This window comes from Ochlerotatus camptorhynchus, unplaced genomic scaffold, assembly GCF_037179485.1.
Source record: "Ochlerotatus camptorhynchus isolate MF236.1 unplaced genomic scaffold, CSIRO-AGI_Acam_v1.1 ptg000135l, whole genome shotgun sequence".
NCBI lineage: Eukaryota > Metazoa > Arthropoda > Insecta > Diptera > Culicidae > Ochlerotatus > Ochlerotatus camptorhynchus.
The window spans coordinates 1,514,041-1,526,301 of NW_027040625.1; the positions used below are offsets into that span (position 1 = coordinate 1,514,041).

A 12,261-nucleotide genomic window follows, 5' to 3' on the forward strand; every position below is an offset into this window, starting at 1 on the left:
AATAAGGGAGGGGTGATTTTTCATCATTGTCGCGTGACATGGATGCGCCTTTATATTTCATTTACTTCCCAACCTCCGAGAATATGAATACTGTGCCTTCCATATGGGGTTTGAGTGATCCACCTTAGTGAAATGATCTTAAGTGAAACTCATTTTAGTTTAGGGAGTTTGTTTCCAAATCAGCGTGATTTCATTGTACCAGCATTGGAATAATGCTCCGTTGAAAAAATCACTAATACTAAAGCCTGGAGCACACCTGGAGCTAGAACTAGAAGTTTAAAATCAATATTTGTGGTGCAAATGTATCATATTTCTCATCGGTTTATAGCTCAGAATACTTAAAACTTCAAATCAATGGTGTGAGTTGGAAAAAATATATCACGGATTCGTGAAGACTAAAATTTAAAGGCTTTAAAGAGACAAGGACCGTTCTTTTTTCGATCTCAATTCAGACAGAATTGGCTCCGATGTTCACAAAAAAAAACAGACTTTACTACACATTCCACGATATGCGTTCGTGTTTGTTAAATAAAATAGTTAAATATGTTTGATTTTACAATAAACTATAAAACAAATAAAAATAACTTAGTATCGAAAAGCATACTAATACTACGACAGTTTGATACTTTTCTCTTCCTACAACCAAACTTGAACCTGATGCCGTATTCGAAAGTGGATCAGCAGTTCTCGTTTACATAAATAGGTTCATTAAATACTTTTCATTAATCCACGCGGTCATACGCAAGCAAGCCTACGATTGTGGTTGATATTGTTGCTGTTGTAGAAGTTGGTGCTGCTGCTGTTGCTGTTGCTGTTGTTGCCGTAATTGTAACTGTTGTTGCTGTTGCAGCTGTAGTTGCGCTTGTAACGCTTGCTGCTGCCTCAGATAGTGATGTTGATCGATCGTTGTCACGGGAGTGATAACGATTCCTCCGTTATTCGCCGACTGGTGATGGTCTTGTTTTAAGTTGATAATGTTCTGAAGGGAAATCGCTTGACCGGTTCCGATTTGATTGAGAGTGGCCGTTTGGTGGGATCCACCAGCTGCGGCAGCATTTTGCGCGGGATGAATTGGAATGATTTCGATTTGATTATTCACCGGTAGTAGGTGATTGATGGGCCAGGCTGTTGTGATCGGAGTGATCGTAGTCGTGCCTGCCGTTGGTTGGGCGTTGATTTGCGCTGGTACAGTGTGGGAAGGGAAGGCTGGAACTAACTGACTGCTGTCGAATGTTTGCACAGGTATCAGAATGGGAGTTCCGTTGTGCATGATCAACATGGTTGTCATGGTGGGAGCTTGTTGCGGTTGACCGGAAGAAGTCGCTATTGGAATGGAAGTTGGCTGATGCTGATGGTGGATGCTAACTGCCGGCGTTAGTGTTACTGTTTGTAGTTGAACAGGATTTTGCATGACTTGAGTTTTCTCATGTGATTCGTAATGATTTCGAGCATCGTCCAGCTGCTCGTATGCACTGAAGCAGATCTTACACGTGTAGGGACTACAGTGAGTTTCTTCGTGAACTCGCAGGTCATCTTCACTTGGGATGTATACATCACAGACACAGCACTCCACCGTTTGGCCATAGTCTTCTGGTTCATCAAATTCGTCATCATCCTGCTCTGGTTCCTGTTCTTCCGTTTCATCTTCTTCATCCTCCTCGGGTTCTACTGGCTGAATCTGCTGCGTTACGGGAAGTGACCGTTGCTGATCTGCAATGATCTCACGCTGCATTTTCACTTTACTTTCGTTGCCACTCTGTCGGTAGAGCGTCCCAAGGGTTTCTTCCATCTTTTTCATATCCTTAGGCCTTATCTTTAAACAGTGATAGCGCAAATAATGCGTTTGCAGGCATTTGATGTTTGAAGTGGTATAGCTTGGACATCCCAGCTGACACTTCAGTGCTTGGGTATGTTTTGCCCTGAAATAGATGATCAATAATTAATTATCCTGTGACCATCCACACCACCATCCAAAACCGACTTACCTTTTGTGAATGTTCAGTTTATTCGTGTCGAAAAAGTATTTTCCACAGTCCTTACAGCTGTGGTTCTCCTCGAAATGGTTCCGAATGTGACCCAACAGTTGCATCGTCTTGTTGAACACTTCCCCGCAGAGTTTACACTTGAAACCCAACCGAAGTCGCTGCTCGGAACCATCAGTTACCACTCGAAAGTACAGAACCATTTTCTCGATCTGAAAATCACGAAAGTTTGGAAAATCCTCCGGTAGCGAAGGTCTGGTGTTGTCCTCGGCCAAAACGTCCGGATCTTCTTCATGGTGAAGGGTTTGCTGCTGATGCACGAAAGTTGCTTCCATCGAAAAGTTCGACCGAGACACAAATACGACAGAACTATTTGATATTTGTCACACGCTTTGGATGCACTTAACTTCACTTTTAACCGGAATGACGAACTTTAATTTATGCTAGCATGTGTCTTAGATTCCATTACTGTTGTATTGCAGATAATATTATTCACAATTTCTTTATTCTTACGGCTAAATTTTCATATTTTGCTAACAATCTCTTTTCCTCTTGTTGACAGATTCGCATAAAATGTAAACAGAAAATGAAACTTCGGAGGAGCCCCAATGAAAATAAAATAGCACATTTTGCGATCATGAGAACCGAGGGGTGATAATGCACTATTATAGCACACTCAAAAATAAAATATTCAAAAAAGCTTAAAAAGTTGTGTTTTTTCTTGCTGGAAAACAAAATTGAGAGTTAAATCGAGTAACGAAAAACTAAATTTTAGTAAAATATAGTTGGCGTGAAACATGATAGGCTCCGACGGGCATGACGGGCTCCGACCAACCATTCGTGAAACTTCTTCAAAGTTTTTTATACAAAAATAAAGATTAATGTCGGTAAATCTTTACTTTCAAGTTTCTTTGATTTCGAAGAATATATTTAAAAACCTTTATTGATCGATACTTACATTTAAGATAATTTCTTTATCGGTCGCATGATAGTAATCTATGCCATACTAAACTTCTTCTAATTTCGATGTGTCACAAGGACTATAGTTTTCTTTATAAATATTCATCTAAAAATATTTGAATACTGATATCATCGTAACGTTGAACTTTGGCAAAGAACTAATTGCCATCGATGTACATTTAAAATCTCCTTGTTATCGATTTGCATCGCTGGTTAAAGAGATTTTGATACACACTAGATGACAGATGGCAATGTTTATATTAGTTATCGACAAATTTGGTTCTTCATCGGGCGAAGCATGATCTGTCGGAAAATTAATGGGAAGATTGATCGATGGCCACGATGATACAAATGTTTGCCATTATAGTTCTTTAAGTTTACGTCGATACGCTCTCGGCCATTTCTTAAGAATCAGCGATAGCAAGCGTGGTAGAATTCTCGGCATTTTGAACCGAATGAGGGAACTTGATACTTTGGTTATGGATATGACAAATAAATTTTGAATTTCTGCTTGAAAAAATGTACATCTATTTCAAAACACCTCATATACTAGAGTGTGATTGCCAGTCGTTAAGAAGCTCATCATCAGCAGCTATAGACCCGAGGATTAGCTACCAACAAAGAAATCAGTATACCCTAGATGGCACGGTATCGAAACCTAGCAATTATGCAGATAAAAAAAATCCCAAAAATATCAGTACCGTGTATTGTTATTTTGATCTGACAAGAGAAATCGAAAAGTTTACAGACGTATTTGGACAGATTTGGACCTGTTTCATACAACCAGAAGGTGTATGCTGGTCAAAAATGCCTTGCCTTGATTTCATGGGGTAACTCACTCTGCTATACCTTGTGTTTAACACTCCAAAAACACAGTTCGACACACTCCAAACACACTTCCACCAAAATTTTCTATTAATTCTGGCACCACTTCCATGACTGTTTACATTCGATTTTTATATTTATAAACAGTAGTTTAGCGTCTACGACGAATGTGTTACTCTTTACTCTTATTGGCAAATCATATAAGCAACTGATATGCGTAAATCATAGTGGTTTGTTCCTTACCTTTTCACTCCAGTGAAAAAGCCTAGAAAGCTATTTTATTTTCTGCCCCGGGGCCAGGCTCTGTGCATGAAAATTTTGTTTGTCATAATTTACAATATAATTATAAAACCAGCGGACTGAATTATTTTACATCAGCGGAACCTTGAATAGAATAAAACCCGTCCGTCTGCGTCCGTCCATCCGCCTTGATTTTGTTTGCTCGAAATGGATGAGGTAAGCTTCGATTCAGGTCTATTCTATACATATGTGAAGACCTGTGGAAAAGAACACGGAGTATACTACGGTCGATAATGTGGATTGTGCATTTAGCAGAGAAGAAACCACGGAGCTGATGTGCACCTTTTGCGTATAATTAAATGAAACATTGCTTAATATCAGAAAATCATACATCCTCTGGTTGCTGTCATCGGTTCGACTCAAACGATCTAGTATTCTACCCAAGCAACCTAAAGTTCGGATTTCACATGAGAAACTACCTCAAAAGTTCACATCTGGTTCAAATTTAGTTCCGTGGAACATTCTTGCTGATTAACAAGGCACTACATGTACAAACATGTGCTTAATGCTCGGCTTAATGCTCTTTAAAGTACCGCCAATATTTATTGGAACCTCGAAAGTTCAACAGAAGTTTCTTGTTCCCGTTCATTAGAACTGTAATGTTCACAAAAAGTGAATTAAAGAACTTTTTTCGAACCTCTAACACAAAGTTCAATTTTAGTACTAACCGTACTTTTAAGCAGCGCGAAAGTTCACAATTAATCTATGTTGAACTTATTTCAGACTTTAAAGTATACGTTAAGTTCCAGATAAGTTCGAAGGAAGTTCGACTTGAACTTGTAAGCAACTTTAGAAATGTTAATTTCTAGCAGCTTTTTTCGTCACGGATCAATTTATATTGTTCTGCGACACTGTTTGCATAGAGGTAACTCTAAGACTAGAAAGTACCGAAATAACGTGCTCAACTTTTTGGCTCAGCTCTGGTACTCTCTTCGGTCCCAAGCTAATCGATTCACCCCTCGAAACAAAGGAAAAACCACTAACCCCTCATTTTAACTGTCAAAGTTTCATAGCGAATCAAAACAAACATTGCGTTGTACTAGAATTTCGACTAGAATGGGGTACGTTAATCGTTTGCTTGGGACCAACAGGCTAGTCAAGTAGTGAGCCAATTTAAAATCGTTAGTTTCGTATTGATTGTTGCTGTTTGCGTTTGGCCAGAACAACATGTGTCCACTTTTTGATTTCTGCAGCCATTGATTTGGAACGACCGAAAGCTCCTTACAGCCTCGAGCGTTCAATGTTTCTACTACGGCGAATGGCATTTCTGTAAGTAAAAATATATTTTATTTTAATAAATTTCATTGAGGTTTGCGTTCCACGACCATACCTTGATGATTTTCTGAATAAAACAAGTCTCAAAATAGGTAAATTGACTAAAATTAAGACAAATTGTTTCTTACTTTTCAAGGTTACTGCAAACTTCTGCGGAAAACAAAACAAGCTGTCAAATGTCAAACGGTGCAAGTTCACAATAAGTTCTACATGAACTAATCAGAGACTTTGAAGTTCAAAAATAGTTCTTTCGGCACTTGAAAGTAGATTTGGCTAATCTGAAAACCATTTTTATGAAGGAAATCAATATATCGAGTAAATTCATATGATATTCTACTTAGTTCACGTAGAGCAGTGGTATGTATCTCGGTTTCAAAGAGGAGGACTCGAGTTCGAGACTTGCGGTAAGTAATTTAAAAACATGTAATTTAAATTAAATATTTGACCATATTTCAAACATTTATCTTCCAACGACGCAGTAGCTCATAATAAATTAGAAGAGAACGTGGTAAGCAGCAAAATAATAGATATATTTGTTTTCTATTTTGGATTGTTGATTACATTCAAGTTTTCTTTTTGGGCTGACTAGCATTCCTTCCAACTAAACTTTTATGAACTTTCGAGTTCTTTTTAAAAGTTAAACAGCATTCTGTTAGAAGCTTAAACATCGAATGTGAATTTGGAAATTCGATTAATTACTTTTGGTTGCTTGAGTAGTGATCGGCTACAGCCAGCATCTTATGGAACTTTTCGGTGCATTGAAAGGATAGTAAGTCCGGCATCACGCACAGTCTGACGTTTGCTATTAGATTTTACAATAGGAGTCAAATAGGAGTAAAGAGCTACAGAGACACCGTCAAGGCCAATAAACTATCAGAGAGGGTTCTTTTCAGCGTTGTGGAGGTCATGGTTGCCAGTAAACATTGTATGGTTACCGCTTGAAGTTCTGACAGCTCGTTCGTGTCAGAAACACCGTCCGACATCCAAAAACACACAAGAAACACAATCAGCACAGTCACAAGGTGGCAGAGTGAGTTACTCCTTGATGGAGCTAGAAAGCAGAATCAATTGAAAACAGTCGAATTAAAGCGTCAATGTATGTGCAAATTACACTTATTCAGTTTGTTATTAGATCAAACTTCTGGTTCTGAATCAGGAAGACAGTCAACGTTTATAAAACATTTAATAAGTAAATTAATCATATCAGAGCAAACATCGGAATAAAGGTGCATTTATCGATCTCAATGAGCTTTTTTCAGCACATAATTCCATTTCTCTCCAGGTACGGGTTAATGTTTGTCTGAGGCTTGCTGTACTCGGGTGGCGTTTAGAACAGGCCTAGGCCTTCATGACGCGCCATATTGAGTAATCCAGCGGATTAAGATCGGGGCTGGATGACGGTCACATATCCTTCGTCCAGAACGGAAGATGTTCCTGCGATCACTTCTGAGTGTGGTTCGAGGTGTGGCACGGAGCCCCATCTTGTAGAAATACAACATTTGGCTTCGGACCGTACTGTTCTTTGATCCACGAAAGAACATACATACTTAAAATCCCGATGTAGACCTCCGTGTCGCCTTCTGGAATAGACCTTTTTAATAGAAACTAAACAATCGATTCAACCTCTGGTGGTGAATAGGAGAACGTCAAAAAGAGTGTTGTGAGCACAAACGAAGTGACAGACGGAGCGGCTCGAAAACTTTGGTGACTAACCTGCTATTTCAATTTTTCAGTGTACCACATGACAACACCACTACTACTAGCTTAGAGATGAACTAGCCTAAGGCTAAAAATCTCTTAAATAAAGCATTTAAAAAAAAAACCACTACTACTGGATTGTACCACATGGCTACACTGGATTGTACTAGCAATATCACCAAATGTATTAGAATGTTTTGGTTCTATCTCTTTCACTCTACTCAAAACTGAAATGCATAAAAAAATGACAAAACGATACACTCTTTGCACACTGTCAAAGAATCATTGTACACAAAATCAACTTTGTTCAAATCAAAACAAAAAAACTAACCCATCTGGTGGATGATGGCACAAGCTTCCAAGAAAATTCTATTACAGTTAACCACATTATTTTAATGGATTTCTTCGCCAGTTAGTCGTCTGTCACTTCGTTTGTGGTTGTGAGCATAAATTTTTGCCTTGAGACATAGGAAGCGGAACACTTTTTTACTTTTCCTGATAAATTGATTCATCTGAGATGCTGCAAAACTTAATCTACAGTTGAAAAATTTAAATCTGTAACGTTTTTGAAAAGATCCTGCTGGTGTTCAGCAATATTTTTGTTGAGAAAAATGGGTAATTAGAAAAATGCCTTACACACTAATCCAGGCTTCCGTCGTTCGGTAAATTTTGAACTACAGAACTGATCGGTAAAAGTTTAAAAATCAGTGAAAAATCCAATCATTAAAAAAATTATCCCGAACTTTTACAGAAGTTGTTCAGTTTACCGCATTTATTGATGAAAAATAAAATTTATAAATTTTCTTGATTTCTCACGTGTAACGGTCATTTGAAAATTTTACCGAGTTGTTCTGCTGTTCAAAAACCCGGTAAATTTCTACCGACTTCGGTGATCTGAATTAAGTGTGTAGTGGTTATGATCTTCCGGATTTCTTGTGTGTGAATAGTTAAGGTGCAAATCAGTTCAGACAAAAGACAATTACCGATGGAAATTGGCAAGATTTTGAATGAAAAATGCTGTTATTTGCGTTGTGGAAAATACTTATTCTGATGTAAACAAACGGTTTGGTTGACGTTTCTTCTCGAACTCGCGTGGCACACTCTACGTTGGTGGTGCATTAAAAAAGAGTATGAACACCGGGTCCATTTTTTTGCCTTCGGAATCCACCAATCCAAACACCATAACGCTACCCAACTAACAATTTTCACAACGTAAACGCTTTACTCATTTCATTTATACAGCCTCAAGCTGTATTCAAACGTTATACGATATGAAGAAACCTTTACTCAACCTCTATACAAGCAAATCTGGCGAACTTACTCGGCTACTTATGGCTGTTGGAACGGTCGGGAGAAGCTCTTATTGCATATCCATTAACGCTTCTATACAGCTGTTATCCTGCTGTTTACGTGAACTTGAAAGGCGCTTTTTCAACCTTTTCTCGGTTATCCAATAATCACTACACAGCTTTCTCTTGAAACCGGGTTAAATACTGTTTACGCTTTTTATGAAGAAATTTATTGAGTTTATTTTGCTGTGAATCAAATTAATCGAAATTAGTTACAAATCATCACCAAATTATTTACCCTGCACCGGAGGAACCTGGAATCGAACTCGAGATGACCTCGTTGGCAAACCTTGACACTACCAACTGTGCTACGCCAACACTTTGAACTTATGTAAACAAATCAACATTCCCTTCTACAACAAAATTACTGAGTAGAGGCTTTATAATAGTGCACATGAATCACTTTTCTCGACTAGTTATAAAAGAGCAGAGTAAAAGCTGTAAAACTGCACACGTCTAAAAATAAACCTAGTTGACTGTGAAAATGCTTCCGAAGTTGCTCTAACACAGTTTATAAGCTGAGTACAGGTTGTGTAGTTGTTGAAAAAGCACTTTTGATGTTTATGTTATTCAGTAAGAGTGGTTGGTTGTGTAGAAGCCATCAAATGAGTAACATATTCACTTTGTTAGCTTTGTTTTGCGCTACAAGTTGAAAGTTGATTAGTGTGTGTATAGAAGTGACACTAGCGTTTATTGGCTGATGTTATTCAGTGCGACTGACAAATTGAATAATGGTTGTGAGAAAGTTGAGTAAACGCTCTCCAAAACTATTTTGCTAGCTTTTGCTTGTAGCTGTATCTGCAGCTTCTTTTCAGCTACTTTACAGCACAATGCTGGAAAAGTTGGCTTACAAAGCTGAAAATGTTAGTTGGGTAGCAGGATGCTTGGTTCTTGTGCTCGTCGGCCACGTATTTAACCGGAAGAGAACTAATATACTGGTTGGTTCAGGAATTTGATACGGGATCGACGGTAAACATGCTCTCGTCGGTGAACAGGATTACCGGATTTTTTCGCTTAAGGAAGTTCAAGATTTTCTTGCATCGTTCGACTCGTAGCTCCCGGATGCGGTTAGTAATCATGTGAGTTTTTTCCGTGCCCTCGACTCTCGCCTCGACTATGCCCCGCAATCTTCCTTTACGATCTTCCGTGCCGTAAAGTCACTGATCCCGTGTTCCTTTGCCATTTTCCTTATTGAACGCACTGGATTCACCCGAATCTTCCTTTTGATAGCAGCGATAACCATCGGAACCCGAGCTGACCTCGGACGACCTGTGGCCACCTTCGAGGATAGTTGTCCTTTCTTTTCTTGGTCTAAAACTCTTTTGACGGTCTACCGGGACACTCCCACGGCGATTGAAATGTCTTTTTGCGACATTTGCGCGTGGGACAAATCACGAATACGCTACCACTTCGTCATGGTGCAACTGTCAAACTAAGTAAATCATTTTATTTTATACACAGCCTACTACCATAGAGGTAACTGTAAGACCAGAAGGTCCCGAAGAAACGAGCTCAATTTTTTTGGCTCAGCTCTGGTACTATCTTCGGTCCCAAGCTAATCGATTCATAGGAACATAGGAAAATCCACGAACCCCTCATTTTAACTGTCAAACTTTCATAGCGAATCAATACAAACATAGTGTAGTACTGGAATTTATACTAGAATGGGATACGTTAATCGATTGCTTGGGACCAATAGGCTAGTCAAGTAGTGAGCCAATTTAAAATCGTTAGTTTCGAATTGATTGTTGCTACTACGGTATGAGCTATAGGTTACGTGCATGCAAAGATAACCAAGGCATTGTATGCACAGGTGAAACGGGAACCTTATTTGTACGATGGTGCAAACATTATCACGCATACGGTAAGTTTACTAAAACATGCAAATCCGAAGTTCAAACCAATAGCTTCGATGAGTGGATGGTTTTAATGGTGAATAAATATCAAAAACTGAATCAATCAAACTAAAATGACCTTTTTTGGAACTTAAACGTTCCAATTACAAAGGAAAAAAAAATTGAATTAAACACAAACGGGGAGATGGCAGCATTGCATGTAGCCTGTTATTGGCTTTCCCGCTCAGGGGTGTAAACAAAATGTCATACAGCGTAGTCTGGCAGTGTGAATGTTTTGTCTAGGACATTCTTATGCACGTGCATGTGTGACGTCACATTTGCCGGCGCCGGTGGTGTAGTGGTAAGCGTGACTGCTTTCTAACACCCCAATGGGTCTGGGTTCAATCTCAGCCGAGGTCGGTGGGATTTTTCTGAGGCATAAAAATCTCTGGTCACGTCTTCCTTCGGAAGGGAAGTAAAGCCGTTGGTCCCATGTGTGTTGTGAATGGGTGCGATATCCTACGCAGGTGTGGAAGCTGCCTTCCTGCACATTCGGTTGCCGTCAATGGATGGCAATCGATGTCCGTCGGTGATTGGCACTAGATTGCGAAACAGAGACCGACCTTTTATTTAAAGAAGAAGAAGACGTCACATTTGCTGGTAGATTTTGCTCACCATACCAGTTGATATTTATGATTCATTGACTGTTTTGGCACGGCGACGCACGCTACCAATCAATTTTACCAATACTTCTAAGCTGGGTTTAGACAGGGCAAGTCAATTGATTAACTCAGTTGAATTCAAATGACTTGAACGCGAATTGAACGTGTAAACCATGCCATTCAACTGACTTGATCAACTCATGAGCAAATTTTCATTATGTCGTAAGTAACATTCGCACCGATCCGAGAAAAATAAGGTTTTGTTTTGATGACCGAAAAGTTATTCCTATTTCCAATTAAACACATATAATCTCATAGTGATAGCAATGTTTAATATATTTAGCCGGGTTTTAATCATACAAATGCAAATCGCTAGCTTTCATGCTAAGAAATACTGGTTTTTTGAGTCAAAAGTTATTATACGTCGTTTGGTGGCCCCTATTGTTACTTAAGTCAAAGTGTATTTACCAGGATATTCGGGAGAATTATCAATTACGTCTCCTTAGGTGCAGCCCATTCATCATTTTAGGACCACCGAAATCATCTTAGCAACAAACAGTTCGATTTATTCACTTTAATAATGAGAAAGCGAAACGACGAAAGTACGCTTTTCACGGGTTTCTCAGTGCTGTTACTTAAGGCAAACGGTATCTCCATAGAAATCGGGTGACTTAAGTAACATCGAAAACTATTTTGATCGGAAGGTGATTACGTCAAAAAGCAATTCGACTGGTAAATAAATTTAAAAATGGGATGTGATCCTATATTCGGACAGTATATAGTGTAATAGCAGGAGCATCGATTGACACTGATAGCTCGACTTTGTTTACCTTTGTTACATTCGACGTAATGAAAATTTGCTCACTTGAATTGACAAAAGTTAAACCAGGCTCAACTTTTCAAGCGAATTGAATTCAACTGAGTTGATCATTTGACTTGCCTAGTCTAAACCCAGCTTTAGAAAGTGATGATTTAGGAATACAAGAAGAATAAGGTAAAGCAAATCGAGTGATGGTTAGTTGCATTAAAGATAAATCGTCCAGCTCAAACCTTTGAAGGGGTAAGCGGTGGGACCATCATCATCATCATCATTAATCCACTCATAAAACTATAATTCTGAAAACAATTTAACTCTGGTCTTTCTTCAACTGTCGAATAAATCTTTCGCCTTTTACTAAAGAAAACAATTTATATAGCGAAATATTTCGAAGCAACTTTGCTGCTTACTTCTCAATTCAAAATTTCACTTTTATCCATTTTGCCAGGCATGCTTAATTTGATTGATTGCATTTCTCGTTGTATCACTACTGCCACATGCTAATCATGCCGCCACGATCCAGGCCTTATATCGATGGACATATTTTTTGCAGCGAAT

General features: G+C 38.8%; 1 protein-coding gene across 1 annotated transcript; it reads right to left on the minus strand.

The window, feature by feature from the left end:
* Positions 1-471: 471 nt before the first annotated feature.
* Positions 472-2,512, minus strand: LOC135700363 (alpha-protein kinase 1-like). Its single transcript, XM_065220853.1, has 2 exons — positions 1,986-2,512; positions 472-1,919 (listed from the first exon to the last, which is right to left on the minus strand). Exons 1-2 carry the CDS (start codon positions 2,315-2,317, stop codon positions 752-754), a joined length of 1,500 nt encoding a protein of 499 aa, XP_065076925.1. The 5' UTR covers positions 2,318-2,512; the 3' UTR covers positions 472-751.
* Between the last annotated feature and the right edge of the window lie 9,749 nt (positions 2,513-12,261).